Consider the following 22163-nt stretch of genomic DNA (forward strand, 5'->3'; position numbering starts at 1 on the left):
TAAGTAGAGCTAACCTGCCTCCCATGTGTCACTGCAGGTTTGGATTACATGCAAAACAAAAAAGGAAGAGTGTGACCAGTCCTGACCCTCCTTCTCCTTTTTTTGCTTGGCTATCACAATCGGTTTACTACTTATCACAGACATTGTCAAGGTGTCCATTGTTACAGTTCAGCAGGCCACTTTTTTAATTCTTGCCCCAGTTGATATTTCACCATTCAGTTGTTCTTTGGTTTCTACTTCACAGTCAAATATTTGATGAAAGATGATTTTGCATTGTGTGTGGCTTCACATTTCCTGTGTAATGGCCGCACAGTTTGTTACTTTGACTGCAGAAGCAAGTTGAAAAGCCGCCGGCTGTGTGCGTGATAGTTTTGTGGCGGTTCAAAGGTAATTGAAATTGTCTGAGGAAAGGTGGTGCAACGCCAGGGTGAGCAGTGCTGACAGGAAGAGCCAATCACAGAGTTGATTTGCATCGATGTCATGTTCTCCCTGTGCATGCGTGGGTTTTCTCCGGGTAGTCCGGCTTCCTCCAAATTGTCCATAGGGATGAATGTGAGTGTGAATGGTTGTTTGCCTATATATGCTCTGCGATTGGCTGTGATAGGCTCCAGCATGCCCACGACCCAAGTGAGGATAAGAGAAAATGGATGGATGCCTGCATCAGAACATTACAAGGCATTAAGGCCATGATAAAAATCTAAATGTAAAAAAGTGATGTTGAATATTATCAGTTGAGAAGCTGTGTGGAGTTTAACAGTACATGTATTCATAATCAGATTTTTTGGTACAGAACTCAGGCAGTCGTTATCATGCGTACAAGTACAGCAGTCCCATCTGAGGGGTGATGATCACCACACTTGAGTGCTTGAACACTTGTTGCACTTCATGGTGCGTTCACGCTTGTCATTTTTGTTCCAGTTAGAACGGCCCGTTTGCTCTGCTGGGATGGTATGCTTGGTTTGTGTGAACGCAGTCATGACCAAAGGAACCGGACCAAACAGGAGACCAGTAGACGTCATAAGTCATACGTCACATTTGTTTGTAATGTGAATGACCACATGAAAGGTACAATTTTAGCAATACAAATCTGAATTGGGCTTCATACCCTAGCCTTGGATAAAGGTGCTCACAGATGTTGACAAAAGTTCATTTTTGTTAACTTCCGTTGCACAAAATCCTTGAAATTGCCACAGACTCTCTAAGGAGAGCACAAATGGGGCAATGTTTACTTCTACAAATACATGGCAAGGCGTGTGACTTTATGGTTTGTTCATGATTCATAAAAGGTTGGATTTGAACAAAAAACCCAAATTGGGCATCATACCGGCAGTGTGAACTTATAGTGTCTACTGTTTCATTTCTGACACTGGTGGTGCAAGATTCTAATAGCCCAATAAGACTGTACAACAAGTAATCTACCTGTACTTGTCCAAGATCATATAATTCATATACAGTAATTATAATTATCAAATGATTAACTTGCATTTTGGTCACTTGTATGGGTTTCTGTACTGTATAATTAATTGGAATTATGTGAACACATTTCAAACACCACATAATTTATTAATTCTGTCAAAGTTTTAGTTTGTGTATATGTATGTGTGTGCGCGTGTGTGCAGGTATTACCACATTCTCCACTACAAAGAGGTGCATTGCTGGATGGCAGATCAGCTTTTTGCAGCTGCTTATCTGGCCCGGCTGGGTCACGGCTGATACCAGCCTGAGCCACACTGAGCAGCTAACCTGGAAATTGATGTTTCACATCAGCAACCACCTCTCTTTGCTTCACTGCAGGGCGCTATAGGTGAGAGTTTAGGGAATGCATGTATCTTTGTTACTTGTTACTAGTAACTGTGTGCACTATGTGTGCGTCCCCTTCGGATGATATAGCATTGGTGTCTTGACTTAAGTGCAAATATTTTGCGGTGGTTTGTTAAACACGTCACAATGTCTTCAAGTATTCCTTCTGCCAGTTTGAAAAGTCGACAAAAGAAAGGCAAACTCATTTCACACATAGAAAATGATTTTCACAGTCCATTAAAAATGTGATAAATATTATTTAATTTGCTGGGCTCCTATTTTAGCACTGATATTTTTCATGTGGGTCGCACGGTAGCTGAGTGGTTAGCATGTAGGCCCCACAGTTAGATGGGGAAGACCTGGGTTTGATTCTCCGCTTGGCCATCTCTGTGTGGAGTTTGCATGTTCTCCCTGTGCATGCGTGGGTTTTCTCTGGGTACTCCGGTTTCCTCCCACATTCCAAAAACATGCTAGGTTAATTGGTGACTCCAAATTGTCCATAGGTATGAATGTGAGTATGAATGGTTGTTTGTCTATATGTGCCCTGTGATTGGCTGGCCACCAGTCCAGGGTGTACACTGCCTCCTGCCCGAAGACAGCTGGGATAGGCTCCAGCATACCCGCGACACTAGTGAGGATAAGCCATAGAAAATGGATGGATGGATGAATTTTTCATGTTTTATTGGGATAAAAATGATATGCATCGTATCGAATGAAAAATACTACTGTATTGTAATACAGTATATAGCACGTATACTATACCAACCAACTTTAAAAACGTTCGGTGCTGCTTTTCTTCAGAGAGAGAGGTTTGTTTAAGGCAGTGAGGAAGAGAAGCTGATATTGTCCATCTTTTTTTTTTATATCCTATTTTTTATATGCTGTCTCTCGATCCCGCTCCACAGTTTGACCAACGAGGTCAATTGCCAATTTGCTAGTGCCATTGTCTTTGTCAGGCAACAATATTCATCTTGGCTAATTAGGACCTGCAGCTAATGACCGCTTCAGGTAATGAGTTAATTTATTATCAATAAAACAAGCCTGACACCTTACCGGATGAAAAAAGGCTAGAAAGGGATAGCCATTCTACATCTACATGGCAGACAGCCATATATTTAGACACAGAAGGACACCCCATCCATTTTGACTGACACAGCTGCATCACAGTGCTAAGCTGTTAGCTTCAGCACACCTGGCTTGTTCATTTTCACAGTGACCGTCGTAACTGACTGTTCAGACCTGTGCTCAATGTGTGAGCCCCATAGTCATATTGCACTACCTTAAGATCAAATGCTCTTCCACTCCTCCAGGATGACATCACTGATCTGGCAAGTGCCCCCCTCAGTTGGGTTCAGGTCTAGAGACATACTTGGCCACCATCACTTTCACTTGAATCCAGCAAAACGTGCCATGAAAAAAAAAATTGTGGGGGTAGCACATTAAATAGCATTAATTTAGAAAGCACATGATTGAGGATGGTGATTTTTTTTTTAGGCTCTCGGTGCAGCATAAGTCAAATGGCAGCTATGCAGCCAAAACCCTGGACAACACTCGCCCTTTGAGTCAGAAGGCTAAGCAAATAACCTGAAAAATAATTGAACTTTCTGAGAGGTATAAGACTACTGTCTCCTTTGGAGTCCAGTCCTGCCAAAGCTCTGTCAGACAATGTACGCTCACATCCAAAGTTTCTTAAAATAATGTTTCTCATCCTCTCTAAGTTTGACAAGGGATACACAGTATGTTCTCTTAAAAAGTAAGTAAAATGTTTTTTAAATGTATCAATATCACCCAGTCTCACTTAAGAATGATCTGTATCCAAATCGGCAGCATAAAACCCTGACCAGGGTATCCCTATTGGAGATTCTTATTGGCAAGAAGAGGTGGAAGAGGTTCAGAGTTCTTTGGGTAGACATTTCATGTGTTGGCAGTCCAACCTGGTCCTGGGCAGACCTCTGTGGGGATGTGATGCAGGCGTCGTGTTTCTCTGTTGTTGGTGTATATCTCTTGTTGTGATTGGGACTTCTTTTTTTTTTGGTGATGTTTCCTGAACATGCTGCCTGCTGTGCAAACCTGCTTTAACACCAATTGAAGCACAATTATCGCTTTCATTTCTCCCTGTTCAGTAAATTAAATGAATGACTAGTTTGTTAGCCGCAATGTTTGGTTGTATGATAACCGATACAGTGTACAAAAACCAAAACCAATGTTTCTGTCACGGTTCGGCATGTCTATGTTGCGGTGCGACCCCAGGATGCAGAGAGCAGGACCAAATGCAGGTAAATTAATATTTATTCTGGCTGTAATCGCAGCAGAAGAAAAGGCAACTCAACTTGCTGACGGACAAACAACAATAATCCCACACAGGGAGACGCACACCTGAACTAAATAAATACTCAAATTAGGGACAGGTGTGGGTAACTAAGACAACAGTGGCAGAAAAGGCAAAACAGGAAGTCAGACAAAATAAGACCGTGCAATAAGGAAACGAAAACCCAGATCGGAAGCTCAAACCCAAACTGTCCCGTGCAAACCCACACAGGGCGTGACAGTTTGGTCAAACGATGTCTGCGGTATACAGAAACCAAGGTACCACTGTATGAAAAGGGTGAAAAGGCAGAAGGAGCTTTTGTTTGACTGTGTCTGTTTGTGTAGCCTCATATTGTGGGTGACATGTTCCATTACCTGACCATGATTTAGCTCAGTCTGAGCTCAAGTGAGGTCACCCACAGGCCAAAATAAAAGAGCCTGAATGTTTGTGGTGTGAAAAACAAAAGGCGAATAAGAAGAGAATAAGAACAGTATTACCAACTGAACAACAAAGGCGAACGTTCAGAGCGGAACAGAAAGATTTATTGAAGTAGGCAGGCATCGCAGAGTGTCAGTGGTGATGGACATGTTGGTTGGACTGATGTGCTTTTGGTTGGGTGTCGCCTGACAATGACTGAGCAGACCGGTTCGGCTGTCACTCTCGGACCTTCAGTACCACACAGCATCCTGTCTAGTCCAATCAGAGCCGCCTGTGTCTGTCTGTCTGGCCTCAACAAGCAGAACAGAGACTGATGAGAGGATGACAAAAACAAAAGAGAGAGAGAGAAATGCAAGGCTGTGATGGTACGGAATAGAAACGAGTGACAATCTTTCTTCAGCGATTTGAGAGTGACCAGAGCTGCATGTGAATTTGCAGTGGCAGGTCTGTCTTTTCTCAGCAACGCGTGAAATGACTGCCCACTAATGTGCTTCACTGTCCGACTTTTCGCATAGTGATTGGTTAGTCATTGCCTTGTCACTCAGTGTTTTCATCCTTTCACTCTTTGAATGCGTCAGAAAGCCAACCCTGGGCAGAAATTTCTTGCCGTGTTCATGTCAGAGCTTAATCACGCCGTTGGACAAGTGGCGATAGTCATTCGTAGCAATTTCAAATTCAAATATACACTGACAAAGGCCAGTCATTGGATTGGTTTTGTCACATTGTTACTGATATACAGCAAATACAATTATTACATCATTTTACGTATATTAAAGTTATGGGTTTTACGTTGTATTTTATATACATTGTATGTTTTTTTCCCCTTTTATTATTAAATCCCCCGCCTCCCCTTTGCGCCTCAGACTCCAACCTCCTGGTACTCCCCTGTATGACCAGCTCCGAACCTGGGGTGACAGGGCCTTCTCCATCGCTGCCCCCACCCTCTGGAACTCTTTGCCCCATTCACTCCGTGAAACAACCAAAAACCCACCTCTTTAAATCTGTTTTTAATGTTTAACTTTTTATACCTGACTGCTGTGCCCCGCTTTTACTCTTGTTTTGGCTGTGTATTAACGAATGAATGTTGTATTTTAATGTCGAATGGATTTATTCAAATGTCTTACAATTGAAATTATACGGAAGAAAAGGAAAAATATAATCGTAAGTTGTATATACAGGACACCTGGCTCTGATATAGGAATCCTTCAATAACTGGATGGAGGAGCATTTTTCAACTGCTAATCAGAAAGTTGTGTTTGTTGGGGGGGATTTCAATATTGACCTACTAAATCCAAATAAACACAACATGACTGATGAATTTTATTAATTTTGAAAAGCGCTATACAAATAAAATGTATTATTATTATTATTATTATTATACAAGGCTCTACGTTAAAAACAAAAATGACTTGCCCATGGGGAATCCTTAAGGTGAGAACTACTTGCCCGAACTTGCCCCATGTAAAATGAAAAGACTGCCATAATAATATCATATATCAATATATGCTGATAATTCATCAGATAATAGTACTGATGCATTGTATTTGGAAGAATGTCTGAAAAATTGTGGAGATGTATGTTAACATGCTACCTTACACATCGTAGTCGTAGTAAGCAGTGATATTTATAAGTTGTGCACCACAATGAAACATTATTGAATAGACACATTTGTGTACTAGTAAAGTGTTTTTAATCCAGAAAAAAAACTCAATGGTCAAACAATAATTTGTGAAGCAAAGGTGAGAAAAATACACAGAGAAATGGAAGCGCTAGATTTTGTAGCTTGTCCAAAATCAGCACTTGGTATTGGATCTAATGGGTGGTGTTTCATTGTGACCACTTCAAATTGTCACAGGAATGTGATTCACTCACCTGTGCCATCATTTGATTTGCTGCCGCTAATAAAATACTTGTTTAGGAGGCACTGGTTCATCACTTTTTGGTGATTTCCTTCAGAAGTTGTTGAAGAATTAGACCATGTTGGCAGGGACGCCATGATAGATGTTTTCCTAGTCAAACCATCGCTGATTGGTTGATCGCGAACAACGAGTGTGGGTAAAACGTGGATTGTGGATTACGGACCGCGGTCTAAATAAACGATTCTGATTGGTCCATTTCAAGAGTCACACACAAACATGATGTAAACAACATTTAATAGATCAGTAGAAATGTCATTGTAATGCGTGTCATGGACACTGTGCCATATTTCTGAATCAGTGCCACTTGTTGGTGTGTTGATATTGACAATAAAGAAAATACAGAAATACTCCAAGTTGTGTCAGTGCAGACGTCAGGTCAAATGGTCCTTCATTAAATTTTCGTCTACTCTGTTTTCGTGAATAACGTTTTCTTGGCGTTTGGTCAAAGTACATGTTTTGGATGCAACAAAATGCGTTTGTTGCATAATGATATGTTATACTTCAGCTAAAACATAAGTTCCACCGTTTTGTAGTACTGGGTAATTATTATTTTTTGTTTTTTTGCATGTCACAAAATGGCGACGCACAAACTGGCTGAAATTGACATTAGATTGTGTTTATACACAACAGACACAAAGAAAGTATTTGGCATCGTTTCCCCCGTTTATACAATGTGTTTGCAGTATATTTTCATGTAGTTCTAGCTTTATATCACTGTCATGCCCCTCAAAGTGAAGACACACTCGCTGGTACCCCTTTCAGGAGAATCAAGTCTCGGCAAGTGGAACACGCAAAAACCCAGAAAGCAGAAGTAGCAAAAAACAAAAGTGTGACAAAATCACTTAACATGACAATTAATTTCATTTAGAATTTCTCCAAAATTCATAAACATTATCCTGGTTCTTCTGGAATACCAGTAAATCTACCTGTTCCCATAGCAAATGGTAATTGCGCCTGAATGTTACTATGCACATAACGATGTCTGACATTCGGATAATGTTTGCAGAACATATGTTCCTTCATCTATCAACATATGTTGTAATATATCATATATCAACATATGTGTAATTATTTTTCATGTGTTCTCACCCCTGGTTAATATGATGACTGCCCACTGTCCACTTCATTCCGCATGGTGAAGATGCATCTTATGAGATGTATAGATTTGTTTTTCAAGAAGAAAAAAATCAGTTGCAGAATAAGTCCTGTTTCAGGACTCAAAGTGAGCAAAGTGCCATACACTGTAAAAATAGTTTTAATGTATCATTCCTGACCAGTCCAGGGTGTACCCCGCCTCTTGCCCGAAGACAGCTGGGATAGGCTCCAGCATACCTGCGACCCTCGTGAGGATAAGTGGTGTAGAGAATGAATGAATGAATGAATGTATCATTCCCTCATGCTTCCCTCTGCTTTGAAATCAGGCAATTGACTCGGCTATTGAAGAATATTGAATTGAATCAAAAACTATTAGAAAATCATTGAACATGGTTTCCATATACATTTTACGTTGTAAAACAGCAGACAAATGTGATCCATATTTAACAAGAAGCTGTTCTTAATCAACATTTCGTCTTTTTCATCACTATAGTTGGTGTTTTTCTGTAGTTTTACCAGTTTTGCTGTTTTAGTTTGTTTTATTTCCATTATGTGTCACAGACCAACACTCTGGCCACCCCTGCTTTCATAGCTCTCCGTCAGGGTCGAGATCTGTGAGCAAACACAGCTCTTGTCAACTGTTTAGCTTGCTAGCTTCCAGTCATGAGCGAACGATGGTAAGTAAAGAGAGACGGGAACAACAATCATTAAATCTGAAATTGGAGGAGACGTGTTCGTGTAGGTGTTGGCCCTCTGAACGGGGTTGAATACACACAGGAAATAATGTTCCACAAGCCGACTAATCACAGCCTCAAAGGTCAGTGTCGTCATGTTTTGGGGAGGTCCGGGTCAACCTCTGCCAGAGTGTTGGAGGGGGAGGAGCCAGTCTGTGGCATGACAATATAGCATATTCTAGCCTTAAACAAGGACGCTGAAACCACTAAAATGTGTAAATGAGCACAGGAAAGAATACAGCATATTCAAGTATTAGAACGCATGCCATGTAAGAAACTGCGTACACATTGGCAGGTCTGAAAATGTCGGGGTTGTATTTTCCCATATGTGAACAGAATACACTGACAATTAACAGGTGTCTGGCCACATTCTACATGTTTGGTCCAGTAGTGTACATTTCTCTCAGGGATGTCTGTTGGAAAGGTTGAGGAGGGTATTCTCCTCCCATCCGTGACAGATTTAGTCATAAATCTGGCGAATTAATACACGGCCTCCCAAGGACTCTTGTGGTTGGTCTTGTGAAACACGGGAGTCACTTAAAGCCAGACTCGGGGCACTATTTGTCTTCAAAGCTCATTCCCATCACAGTTATTGATGTCACACACACGCGGCAGAGAAGGACGAGGTAATAAACGGAAAATAACCCAAAAAAAGTGGGGGAAAAAGTAAATGTAAGGAGGTAAATATTTGTTAAAATATGGTTTATTTGGCTTTTTCTAATAATTGTTTTCATCCTCTGCAGTGTCTTTTTTTGTTTGTTTGTTTGTTCCTTCTGTCATCTCCATAAAGAATTGCAAACGCTTGATGGCCTTTTTTCTTCTTCCTTTCCTTTTTGTTGTTAGTTGCCTAATTGACCTCCCTGGGGGAACTACTTTCCATAGCCATCCTTATCCAACAGAGAAATGAACCACCTGCACACCAGATTCCCTATTAAAGATGGCCCCTGAACACACACATCTCTCTGTATGGAAATGGAGGTCCGAGCACATTTCCGTCCTCCACACTATTATCGTTTGAGTTAGATCTTGGTTTATATCCACATCGAGATTGCCTCCCTGAAGGAATCTGAACTCTTCAAACATTAACATAGCACGCTGGACAAATAGCAGAGGAAAGGAAGGTTAACATAAGTTTGATTTAGAGCCACAAAAGCATAATTTATTTTGTTTTTGACTGGAGGTGAGGCTCCGAGTTAATGCAGTGGGGGACCCTCACAAGGGTTGGGGATTATGCTTGAGCCTATCCCAGCTGACTGGGTGATACGCAGGTTACACGCTGAGCTGGTCGCCAGCCAATCACAAGGCAAATATAGACAAACAACCATTCACACTCACATTCATACCTATGGACAATTTGGAGGCACCCATTAAATGAACATGCGTTTTTTTGGAATGTGGGAGGAAATCGGAGTACTCAGAGAAAACCCACACATGGGGGGGAACTCCACACAGAGATGCCCAAACCCAGATCTTTCCAATCTCCTGACTATGTGGCCAACATGCTAACCACTAGGCCACCTTGCAGCCAAGATTTACAATTACAGTTTTATTATTATAGTTTTACAAGCAGTGATTTCAATAGTCACCATATGTGACTGTATTTGTAACGGTGTGTCGATCAACCCAATGCCCCCGCCCTCCACCCACCCATGAACGCATGCAGCTTAAATGTAACTGAAGAGGAGTGATCACATTACACTCTGCTATGCTGCACACATGCGTGCAGGACTCATCCACCAAACTAAACTAAAGTCACAGTTTTATAAACCGAGCTCCTCCCCGTAATAGATGTTGTAGTTAAAGCGTTATGTCCTTTGCAGTTTAATAAAGTACCGTAGATAAGCATGCACCCCCCACTGGATGGACTTTTGCTGCCAGTAAGCTGAAGTCAGTGTTTGCCTGTTTGAATTTATGATGGGGGGTGATTGATGTGAGGCAGCGTGGCTTTCGAGAAGCTTCAGCTCGGCATGGCTGATGTGTTTGAAGGCTCTTTTTGTCAGTGGATGGACACTGTGGTAACATGAGTGGCATCTCACTGACTCATCACACTGCTGATTGTATGACTTGATCCCTCAGGCTCTGTGGTACTGTCTCAAGAATATTCATCAAGTATTTATCACCAGGTAAATATCTCAGTTCCCTCCTGTCTTGTCTGGAGGTGTCTTCTTTTCCTTTGTTTGTCCCTGCTTTGATGGTTGTCTCGAGCGAGCAGTGCCCCTTAAGCCACATAGGCCACTGTGCACCATAAAATTTCAAACTATAATTCACAATAACATGAAATTGGAATCTGGACAGTGCTTGCCCCAATGAATCAGCACTCAGATGAACGACAGGTCTGGAGATGTCACTGGTATAATGAACAGGGCTGTGGCCTCCAGACCCTTCTCTTTCTTAATCCGGGTGTCCCATGGCAGGCCCACGCCTAACACACATGAATCCTACTCATATGGCAGAGAATGGTAGCCTCCAGATGTTGATTTAGCACCAGGTGACCGCCAACCCCTGACCTAAATGGTTGGTCCAAGTCAGTGCTTTTCAAATAGTGAACACGGTAGTAAATGAGGATATATAGTAGCTACGAAAGCCATCAGACCAGAGAATTTTGTTTCTCATGGTCTGAGAGTCATTCAGGTGCTTTTTGGCAAATTCCAGACGGGCTGCCATGTTCCTTTTATTAAGGAGTGGCTTTCGTCTGGCCACTCTACCATACAGGCCTGATTAGTGGATTGCTGCAGAGATGGTTGTCCTTCTGGAAGGCTCTCCTCTCTCCACAGAGGAACGCTGGAGCTCTGACAGAGTGACCATCGGGGCCTTGGTCACCTCCCTGACTAAGGCCCTTCTTCCCCGATCGCTCAGTTTAGAAGGCCGGCCAGCTCTAGGAAGAGTCCTGGTGGTTCCAAACGTCTTCCATTTACGAATAATGGAGGCCACTGTGCTCATTGGGACCTTCAAAGCAGCAGAAATGTTTCTGTATCCTTCCCCAGATTTGTGCCTCAAGACAATCCTGTCTCGCAGGTCTACAGACAGTTCTTTTGACTTCATGCTTGGTGTTTGTGCTCTGACATGCACAGTCAACTGTGGGACCTTATATAGACAGTTATTATATTTCCAAATCATGTCCAATCAACTGAATTTACTGCAGGTGGACTCCAATTAAGCTGTAGAAAGATCTCAAGGATGATCAGAGGAAAAAAGATGCACCTGAGCTCAATTTTGAGCTTCATGGTAAAGGCTGTGAATACTTATGTAAATGTAATTTTTTTGTTTTCTATTTTAATAGCTTCAAAACATGTCAAAAAAACCTTTTTTCACATTGTCATAATGGAGTATTTTGTGTTGAATTTTGAGGTAAGAGATTAATTTAATACAGTTTGGAATGAGGCTGTAACATGACAAAATGTAGAAAAAGTGAAGCGCTGTGAATACTTTCCGGATGCACTGTATATACAGGGGTCCACAGGGTCCGCAGGGGTTGATATGGTAAAAGCAGATCAGATAAATAAGAAGGTGCAAGGCCGTTAAGACATTTAAAAACCAGTAAGAGAATCTTAAAATCGATCCTGAAGCGGATGGGGAGCCAATGTAGTGACTTTAAAACTTTCTCTCTCTGGCCTTCAGGACCTATAACTAAAACCTCAGTTTTGTCCTGGTTGAGCTGTAGGAAATTCTCTGCCATCCATGACTTGATGTCTACAATGCAGTTAAAAGGGGCATCAAGTGGGCCTGAGTCATCAGGAGACACGGCGATGTATAGCTGTGTATCATCAGCATAACTATGGAAGGTGATGTCGTGCTTTCTGGTGACATCCCCAAGGGGAAGCATGTAAAGATTAAAAAGGAGTGGACCTAAAATTGAGCTTTGGGGAACCCCACATTCAATTTCATGGGTTCTGAGGAACATGTATCCATACTTACATAAAAGCATCAGTCTGTGAGATAAGAACAAAATCAGTTAAGAACAGTACCGGAGAGGCCGACCAGGTGTCTGAGTCTATTGAATAAATTGTGATGGTCCACTGTATCAAAAGCAGAGCTTAGATCCAGTAGAACCAACACTGTGAGCTTTTTGTTATTTAAATTCTCGGTACGGTGGTTCCTCCTAAAGCCAGACTGATGTTTCTCGAAAATGCTATTTCTGTTATCATTAAGTCATTAAGTTGGTAAAAAAAAAACAGTTTTTCTAAAATTTTACTTAAAAACGGCAAGTTGGATACAGGTCGGTAATTATTAAGAACGTTGGGGTCTGGATTGCTCTTCTTCAGAGGGGGTTTCACCACCGCCGTTTTAAAGGCGGTGGGGAAGACACCCGTCTGAAGAGAGCAATTCATGATGTTTAAAAACTGCTCCTCAAAGAATCCATAAAGTGATTTTAAGAGTGAAGTGGGAATTGGATCTAAAAGGCAGGTTGTTGGGCTTACTTGGGAGAAAACTCGACCAAGTGTCCTCGCATCAACCAGAGCAAAACTCTCCAGTCTCTCCTCATGCAAGGACAACAGTCCAGGTGTGGTAACAGACAAGGCTTTCTGGGGTAACAGGCAGGATCTGATGTCCTTGATTTTAGTTCTGAAGTGGTCTGCAAAGTTTTCACAAAGATCATCTGTTGGTGTCTTAAAACTTTATTAAAATGAGTGCCTGTTAAAATATTAAAGGTGGAGAAGAGGAACCGGGGATTGTTTTTGTGGTTGGTGATGAGTTGTGAGAAATAGGAAATTTGTGCCTTTTTGACTGCGTTATTGTAGGTTTTGAGTTGTTGACGTAAAATCTCGTAATGAACCGTCAATTTACTTTTTCTCCATTTTCTCTCAGTACTCCTGCATTTTCTTTTCAGTGTCTTCTTTTTCTGTAGTGGTCAGTTATGTGTTTTAACTACCTGTTATTTATTTGTATCATGAGTTAAGCTGACAGTTAATCATTGTCTGATTGGAAGGCAAAGTTTTGCATTAATTCATTAATTCTTTTAATGAAACAATTAATGTATAACTTTAGTTCAATTTGTGGTATTGCTTGGTATTTGTGTATAGTTAAATTTGAATATATTCATTGAGTTAAATACACTACCAAGTCTACAATGTGATGCTGAATGGCAAATAATCCGGTTGCTGACAAGCTAGTGGAAGTTATTTGAGTTGACTGGCCCCCGGTGTATGTGTATACGTACTGTATATCAGTAGCTGTAATGGTTTTATTGTGAGTGTTGAATCAATTATTCTATGGAGATTGGCCAAAGTTCAGCACTGTTTTCCAGAGTGGGAGTTAATGTTCCATAAGTGGCTTTCATACATGGCACGTACATACATACGTACCATTAATCTTGAGTGAGCATTTGTTATTAGTCACTTGAGAGTATGCCATATAGAGCAGGCTGAGGGCTGCAAGAAGGAAGGAAAAAGTTATTGATGACTGTAAGGTAGAACGCTTAATTTACGCCGTCTTAGACCAAATTATAAATTATATTGAAAGTATCTGAATTAGCATAAATCTCATTAGACGCAATGAGAAGGGTTCATAAATCCTTACATTAATTAGTCATTTTAGCCACTCTTTGATCGGAAAATAAGGTGTATTAATAAAACGAGAGGGGAGTGTAATTGTGAAGCTTAATAGGTTGTTGTGTGAAGCAGTTTGGTGCGCAAATGACAGCCATGATGTAGTTCGGTTTCCCCAGATTGTCGATGTACCTGAAAGTGGGGAGCGATGATAAGCACACACGGTGTGTTTGGGCACACTCACTGGCTGTGTAAATGATGTACTGTAATTACTTCTCTATCCATACAAGTGCCGGCTCTAGGCTTTTTGAGACCTGGAACAAAACTTTTTTTGTGGCCTACCAAATGACACCTACTGATACTATTAAACACACTTGAGCAATCATGCATTAGAAATGAATTAATTGCAAATCTGTTGAAAGAAACAAGGTGTATTATAGCAACTGAACCAATAAAGAAATATTGTAGTAATAAAAAGGATTAAATAAAGAATAAACTACAAATCCTAACAAAATACAAATCTAATATACTGTAATTTCCAGACCGCACCATTATAAGCCACACCCACTAAATTTAAAGAAACAAAAATAAATACACACCTGTATTTAAGCCACAGGTGTCCATGGATATATGGACATGGGATATTTAGTTCACAGAAAGAGGTTAAAAACGTTTTATGAAAGAAATGTTTTTTCTCATCCTCCTCCTGGGAACTAAAAACTAAGTTGTCGTCTTCAGGTTCAGAACTGAACACCCTCATAATTCCTTCATCACACACTTTGTCAGACTCTCTCTCTCTGTTAAGTGACGCAAGAGCGACAACTAATGTCTTGAGGAAAATGATCCTTTTAGCTTGAGCTGTCCTCGTCATCACACAGTCGTCAGCCTTTCGAAACCCCATGGTGATAGTGGATTTTTTGACACACTATAAAGAAATATACATTATAAACCTTGAAATCCGGTCTCCATTTCTCCTTTTGATGTTCACAGTGTCAGTCCTTAGCTCCAATTATGAGACGTTGGACACTTTTTTTTTATCAGAGTTCAAACAGAAGCTGTAGTAATCAAACTTACTTCAGATTTGTCAGATCACAACACGATCGCTACATTAAGCTTCCAAACGTGATATTAGCATCTACGTCACTAGTCCAATTCACTACTTACAAAAAACGCTGTATTAACAAGACTGTTGGTTCATCTTGAAATTTCTTTTTGTCTGGCAGGTTCATCTGTGGCCCAGCTCAAGGCAAGCGACCCCGAGGGGGAACCCCTCATGTATGGGGTTTCCGGAGAGGAAGCCATGCGGTATTTTTCCGTGAACAAAGACACTGGTGTTGTGTGGCTTCGACAGCAGCTCGATCGAGAGGTCAGATCAGCATGCAATCGTACAAACAATTGTGTGAATGTTTGAACTTGATATAGTATTATATACCATATGTGATCAAAAACTTAACCAAATCTTAAGAAACAGCTGAATTTACATTTTACAGTGTTGGATCAAAAGAAGGTTCCATTCCATCCACCCCCAAATCAGATTTAGATCAGAGGAACATGCAGGATGATCCAAAAAACAGGCATTGTGAACTGTAGTGTTGTCCTGTTGAAAAGGCCAGTCATTACCATTACGTCGGCCTTCAGTCAGCCTCCTGCAACATCTCCACATAGCCAACTGCCGTTTGACGCCCCTGCACATATTGTTGTTATTCATGATGCAATGTCCTTGCCAGCGGTGTTGAAAGCCATCATGACGGTCAAGGTTGTATTTTTTTTTCCTTCAGAGCACAAAACTTTCTTCAAGCTTTCAGTGTCCCAACTTTGGTGCTCTCGTGCAAATTCCAAAAGGGCAATTTTGTAGCGTTGAAGAAGACAAGGCTTTTGAAGATGTTTTTTGTTCTTAAAACCCTTCTCTCTCAGCTGCCGTCTGACGGTTATTGGACTGCAATCAGCACCAGTACCAACCTTCATTTGGGCCGAGGATGGTCCCATGTCTTGACGGACAGCCAGTTGGAATGGTGACATTTTTTTTATGGGTCTACCATTTGACTTTTTTGTTCTATAACCCTCAGAAGTCTGAATGCCTTCAACCTGCAGCAATGGTGTGCTGCAAGAGGCCAATAATTTGGCTTTTAAAGGCTTATACTAACATCTGATGAACAGCCCATTTCAGTTTAATGATTGTTTGCAATAAGTTGTTTACTCATTGTTTTTGTCTCACTCCCATTTCTTGTTTTTGCTTTTCGAAGTGCTACATAGAACCTTCTAAAGATCCAACAGTGCAACATGTCAATTCTTGCAATTCTTCAACTGGTCTGAAATTTTTGATCAGGAGTATATATACTGTCACCCCTCACCACTTTTCAGGTCGAATTGTGTGGCTTAACTCTGTCATGGTTTTTCAAAATAAGTACATTGGCTAAATGAATGAAAATCCAATTATGCGGCATTCAGAAGACGCATTCACAGACATGATGATATGTAGTAAAAAGTGGCTCTAATGTTACATTGAGAAAATGGAAGGAAGTAGGGGAAAAAAGTAGGAAGTAGGCTGTCCAAAAACAAACAAACACTTGTCTGTGAGTCCATTTTGTGTCCTATTTATTCATGCCTTATCGTGATTTATGAATCATTATATCTACTACATTGAGTAATATGATTGTAAAGGTGACTGTATGGGTGTTATTTCATGTCTGGGGGCTCTAACAATGATACAATCTATATTTAGAAGGACATAAACAGATTCTCTATGCTCTAATCATCCATCCATCTATTTTCTATGTCATGAGGGTCGCGGGTATGCTGGAGCCTATCCCAGCTGTCTTCGGGCGAGAGGCTGGGTACACCCTGGACTGGTGGCCAGCCAATCACAGGGCACATATAGACAAACAACCATTCACACTCACATTCATACCTATGGACAATTTGGAGTCGCCAATTAACCTAGCATGTTTTTGGAATGTGGGAGGAAACCAGAGAACCCAGAGAAATCCCACGCATGCACGGGGAGAACATAGAAACTGCACACAGAGATGCCCAAGCGGAGATTGGGTGGCCTACATGCTAACCATTGACAGTATGAAAATATTACATTTATCAATAAGGAATCCTACTTTGCATAAAATCACTTATCATGGTCTGGTCTGGAACCAATTAACCACAAAAACAAGGGATTGCAGTATATATACTTGTATACTTGTTACTTTCCAATTTCCAAGTCTTGCAATGTTTGAATAAAAATATGATGTGTATTTGTCTTCATCAGACCAAGTCAGAAATGCAAGTTGAATTCTACGTGAGTGACATCCAAGAGGTAAAGAGCATATTTGATCCCTTTTGCTCTCTTGTCTTACATACGTATATGTTTCAGTTTTTCACTTGTATTCCTATATTATATTAACTCATGTAAACACGCTAGTGATCTGTCCTGTTATGCAGTTTCCAATTGAGGATCGACTGATACATCAGCCGGGTGATATATCAGGCCGATATTTGTGTTCTTTACTTGAATCGGTATCGGCCGATACGCGCGTGGGTTCGTTGTTTTGCACATGGTTGAATATTTATTCCTTTTAAATTTGATAATGCCGTTTAAATGTGTGTTTAAGAAAGCTGAATCCTACTGTGTTCAGTTTACATTTAAATAAATATTTGTTTAAACTTGAGACCTGTAATATTTGTTATCATTGTCATTTTTTCATGTAAATTGAGGCAGCAAAAGCAGTATCGGCCCAAGCAAAATCAGCCCTCAGCTAAGGGTGATAGAAAAAATCAGTGTCGGTATCGGCATCGGCCCGAAAAAAAACATATCGGTCGATCCCTATTTCCAGTACATAATGGCATGTAACCCTCCCCTGTATATTCATAGAGTCTATATTAAAGCTACTATTTCATTCTTGAAGCCAGATATTTATTCTTTTTTCCCCTTTTGTCTCCATCATGTATATGATTTTTGCAGCACGATCCAAAAAAGCTGAAGTGGTCATCGTACAAATTAAGTAATGGGGTGACAGAATCATAATGGAGCATAATGTTCAGTACAAAAGTACAAAACATGGGAATGATTGATCACTTAACTAAAAAAAAACAAGTTTAAAAACACTACTTGTGAATGTAAACAAAGGAGTATTGTCTGTATGTGACCTTTTGCCCCTCAAATCAACACTTTCAATCAATTTCTAACAATTTTTGTGTGGTATAACACTTGCTGAAAGAAATATTTTAACACATTCTGCCAACTTCTTGGAGTTAGGGTTGTGTGCTGCGAATGGGAGTACTTTGTGAATGGAAATACTTTACCTCGACATTTCCTCCCTTAGGTGGTCAAAGACACAGTCAACATTCAGATTGGAGATGTGAACGATAATGCACCCATTTTCCATGGGCAGCCTTACACCGTCCATATCCCAGAGGTAAGCCGGAAAAGAAATGAGAGAATAACTTCCTGCATCTAAGGTGATGCTTAAATCTTACCTTGGTGTTGCACTTTTACTGAACAGGCCCGCCCTTTCCTTGCAGTAGATTTAAAGAAAATGACAAATCCTCACATAAAAATGTAATTAGAATCAGCATAGGGAATTAGGACAGGTCACAAAGGAACAATGGAAGTAAAAAATACATTATATGAAAACCCTGGGGTAACTACTAGCACGGTTACACTAATGATAATGATTTACTGCATGATTTTGAGAATTTTCTTCCTGTTGAGGTTTACAGAGATTGCGCAGCCTACCGATAGGAAGGAAAAATATTTGCTGTTGAAAGACCTCAATCGCTTTTCTTCTCACACTTTCTTGTCCTCCCCTGTCCTCTTGCTGGATATGGTACCTCACTTCTCTCCATCCCGCTCCTCTGTGCCCCCTCGCTCATCTAATCCATGATATGAAGTAATTGCCAGAATGGAGTGGGGGACTTCAAATAGGGTCTAAATCCACACAGGCACATAAGCACACACACACACACACACACACATCATGTTGTGTTTATATTGAGTCCTTACCATTTTCTGAGTCTTCACCAAATCTTCAAAGCCGCTGGATTTTTCTCCCTCCAATCCATAAAGCCAGGCAAATAAAGAAGGAGAAAGTAAGCACCATTTACAGAAGGCCACCTAGCAGGTTATGTTCTCTCCTTATGCCCAAGTTACACCTTTATTACACACCATAACATATTCATCCATGTATGGAGTCTAATAGCACACACTATCGTGTATAAGGCGGGGGGCAGTTCAAATGGAGCTGTCCACTTTTGGAAGTGATTTCATCATGTCACCTTGCATCTACCCCTTTCTCCAATTGTCATGGTTCTACCCACCTTTTGTTAGAGTGATATGACCTCATTACCCCATGACATAAAGTGTCTCTGGCATAGGAAGCAAACATGTTATGAACATTTTTTTTTAGTCTTGGCTTTAAATTGTATGTGAGGTCCTTCCTTCTCTAGAAAAATATGACTTTATTGTAAAAGTCTAGTAACTTTGTTCTCGCTGAAAATGTTTAAGTAAATAATTGAGGTAATCGTCCATCTTATTAGTCAAATTCACTATTCCATTCAGCAGAACATATACAGTAAATAACATTTTATGCATTTTACTTCAAGTTCTAGCTGGCTCTGTGTGTGTATTTCAAACAACAAATATAAAGTCCTTTTATGTAGAAAGACAGCAGTGACAAGCACCGCCCCTTTGCAGTGAGTGCATCATTTCTTATACCGACGTTTCTCTTTTATTCTACGATATAAAGGAAAAACTGCACTTTTTGAGGAATTTTGTACACGTCTTTTTCTTTTCTGTGTGTTCTAAAGATATAAAAAAACGATAAAAAGATACAGCTCATTACTGCATAATAATGGGACATGCTACTTACAAAGACCACTATTAAAATACATTTTATGATTTTATTATACAGTGCATCCGGAAAGTATTCACAGTGCTACATTTTGTCATGTTACAGCCTCATTCCAAACTGTATTAAATTAATCTCTTACCTCAAAATTCTACACAAAATACTCCATTATGACAATGTGAAAAAAGGTTTTTTTGACATGTTTTGAATTTATTAAAAATAGAAAACAAAAAAATCACATTTACATAAGTATTCACAGCCTTTGCTTAATACTTTGTTGATCCACCTTTGGCAGCAATTACAGCCTCAAGTCTTTTTGAATATGATCCCACAAGTTTAGCACACCTATCTTTAGGCAGTTTTGCCCATTCTTCTTTGCAATAAGTCTCAAGCTCCATCAGGTTGGATGGGAGACGTCTGTGCACAGCCATTTTCAGATCTCTCCAGAGATGTTCCATCGGATTCAAGTCTGGACTCTGGCTGGGCCACTCCAGGACATTCACGGAGTGGTTCTGAAGCCAATCTTTTGAGATCTTGGCTGTGTGCTAATGTCTACTGTCTATATGGTCAAGGTACATGACCAGTCTACTGAGGTCAAGAGCGCTCTGGAGCAGGTTTTCATCCAGGATATCTCTATATATTGCTGCATTCATTTTCCTTCTATCCTGACTAGTCTGCCAGTTCCTGCTGCTGAAAAACATCCCCACAGCATGATGCTGCCACCACCATGCTTCACTGTAGGGATGGTATTGGCCTGGTGATGAGCAGTGCCTGGTTTCCTCCAAACATGGCGCCTGGCATTCACACCAAAGAGTTCAATCTTTGTCTCATCAGACCAGAGAATTTTGTTTCTCATGGTCTGAGAGTCATTCAGGTGCTTTTTGGCAAATTCCAGACGGGCTGCCATGTTCCTTTTACTAAGGAGTGGCTTTCGTCTGGCCACTCTACCATACAGACCTGATTGGTGGATTGCTGCAGAGATGGTTGTCCTTCTGGAAGGCTCTCCTCTTTCCACAGAGGAACGCTGGAGCTCTGACAGAGTGACCATCGGGGCCTTGGTCACCTCCCTGACTAAGGCCCTTCTTCCCCGATCGCTCAGTTTAGAAGGCCGGCCAGCTCTAGGAAGAGTCCTGGTGGTTCCAAACGTCTTCCATTTACGAATAATGGAGGCCACTGTGCTCATTGGGACCTTCAAAGCAGCAGAAATGTTTCTGTATCCTTCCCCAGATTTGTGCCTCAAGACAATCCTGTCTCGCAGGTCTACAGACAGTTCTTTTGACTTCATGCTTGGTGTTTGTGCTCTGACATGCACAGTCAACTGTGGGACCTTATATAGACAGTTATTATATTTCCAAATCATGTCCAATCAACTGAATTTACTGCAGGTGGACTCCAATTAAGCTGTAGAAAGATCTCAAGGATGATCAGTGGAAAAAAGATGCACCTGAGCTCAATTTTGAGCTTCATGGCAAAGGCTGTGAATACTTATGTAAATGTGATTTCTTAGTTTTCTATTTTTAATAAATTCAAAAAGTCAAAAAAAAACATTTTCACATTGTCATAATGGAGTATTTTGTGTAGAATTTTGAGGTAAGAGATTAAATTAATACAATTTGGAATGAGGCTGTAACATGACAAAATGTAGAAAAAGTGAAGCGCTGTGAATACTTTCCGGATGCACTGTATACATGCTGTGACCATGTAGTTGTGATACAAGAGTTTCCGCTAAAATGAAGGAAAGGTATACAAAACTGTGGTCAGACCAGCCATGTTGTTGGACCTAGAAACAGTGACAATGAGTAAAAGACAGGAAGCAGAACTGTAGCTAGCACGAGTACATCAGATGGACATTACATGTTAGAGGCCAGACTGAGATGGTTGGGACATGTCCAGAGGAGAGATAGTGAATATATTGGTAGAAGGATGCTGCGTTTAGAGCTGCCAGGTAGGCGGCGTAGAGGAAGACCAAAGAGGAGGTTTATGGATGTAGTGAAGGAGGACATGAAGGTAGTTGGTGTGAGAGAGACCGATGCAGAAGACAGGGTTTAATGAAGGAAATTGATTTGCTGTGGGAACCTCTGAAGGGAAAAGCCCAAAGAGAAAGAAGAAGCTCTGTATTGCATTCAGGTGCGTTCATGATAATACCTACAGTATTTTTACCGTATTTTGGCCATTCTAATGACTACGAGAACTTGGAAGTACAGTAAAGTCTCGTTATATCGATATCGGTTAAAACGAATTACTACTTATTACGATACTATTTTCATTTCCCGGCAAATTTCTAGTCTTTTATGATATAATTAGTTCCGTTAGTACGATACACGGTTATTATGATAATCCGGTTACTACGATGCCCTTTTCATCTCCCGCCCGCCAATTTGGTCTGCTTATATCGATACAAAAGCAGCTTAAATCAATCTTTGCTTAAGGATTTCAATACCAAAAAAGAACACGGCGAACGGCTGCTTCCAGTCAACTTTATTTTTCACTTCCACCACCAGAGTGCAGCACACACAGCGGAAAACACCCGTCCCTCGCGCCTACCC

General features: G+C 40.7%; 1 protein-coding gene across 2 annotated transcripts in view; it reads left to right on the plus strand.

Annotated features, from left to right (window-relative positions):
• The window catches only part of cdh23 (cadherin-related 23), a 183632-nt gene that overhangs the window by 20783 nt on the left and 140686 nt on the right, over positions 1 to 22163 (plus strand). For both annotated transcript variants that reach the window (XM_078787361.1, XM_078787362.1), the window contains exons 4-6: positions 15004 to 15146; positions 17040 to 17087; positions 18094 to 18186. In XM_078787361.1, the coding sequence (XP_078643487.1) occupies positions 15004 to 15146; positions 17040 to 17087; positions 18094 to 18186 (284 nt within the window). The remainder of the gene's footprint in view (positions 1 to 15003; positions 15147 to 17039; positions 17088 to 18093; positions 18187 to 22163) is intronic.

Source organism: Doryrhamphus excisus, linkage group LG20, assembly GCF_037039965.1.
Source record: "Doryrhamphus excisus strain RoL-2023G ecotype Guam linkage group LG20, RoL_Dexc_Guam_v1.1, whole genome shotgun sequence".
NCBI lineage: Eukaryota > Metazoa > Chordata > Actinopteri > Syngnathiformes > Syngnathidae > Doryrhamphus > Doryrhamphus excisus.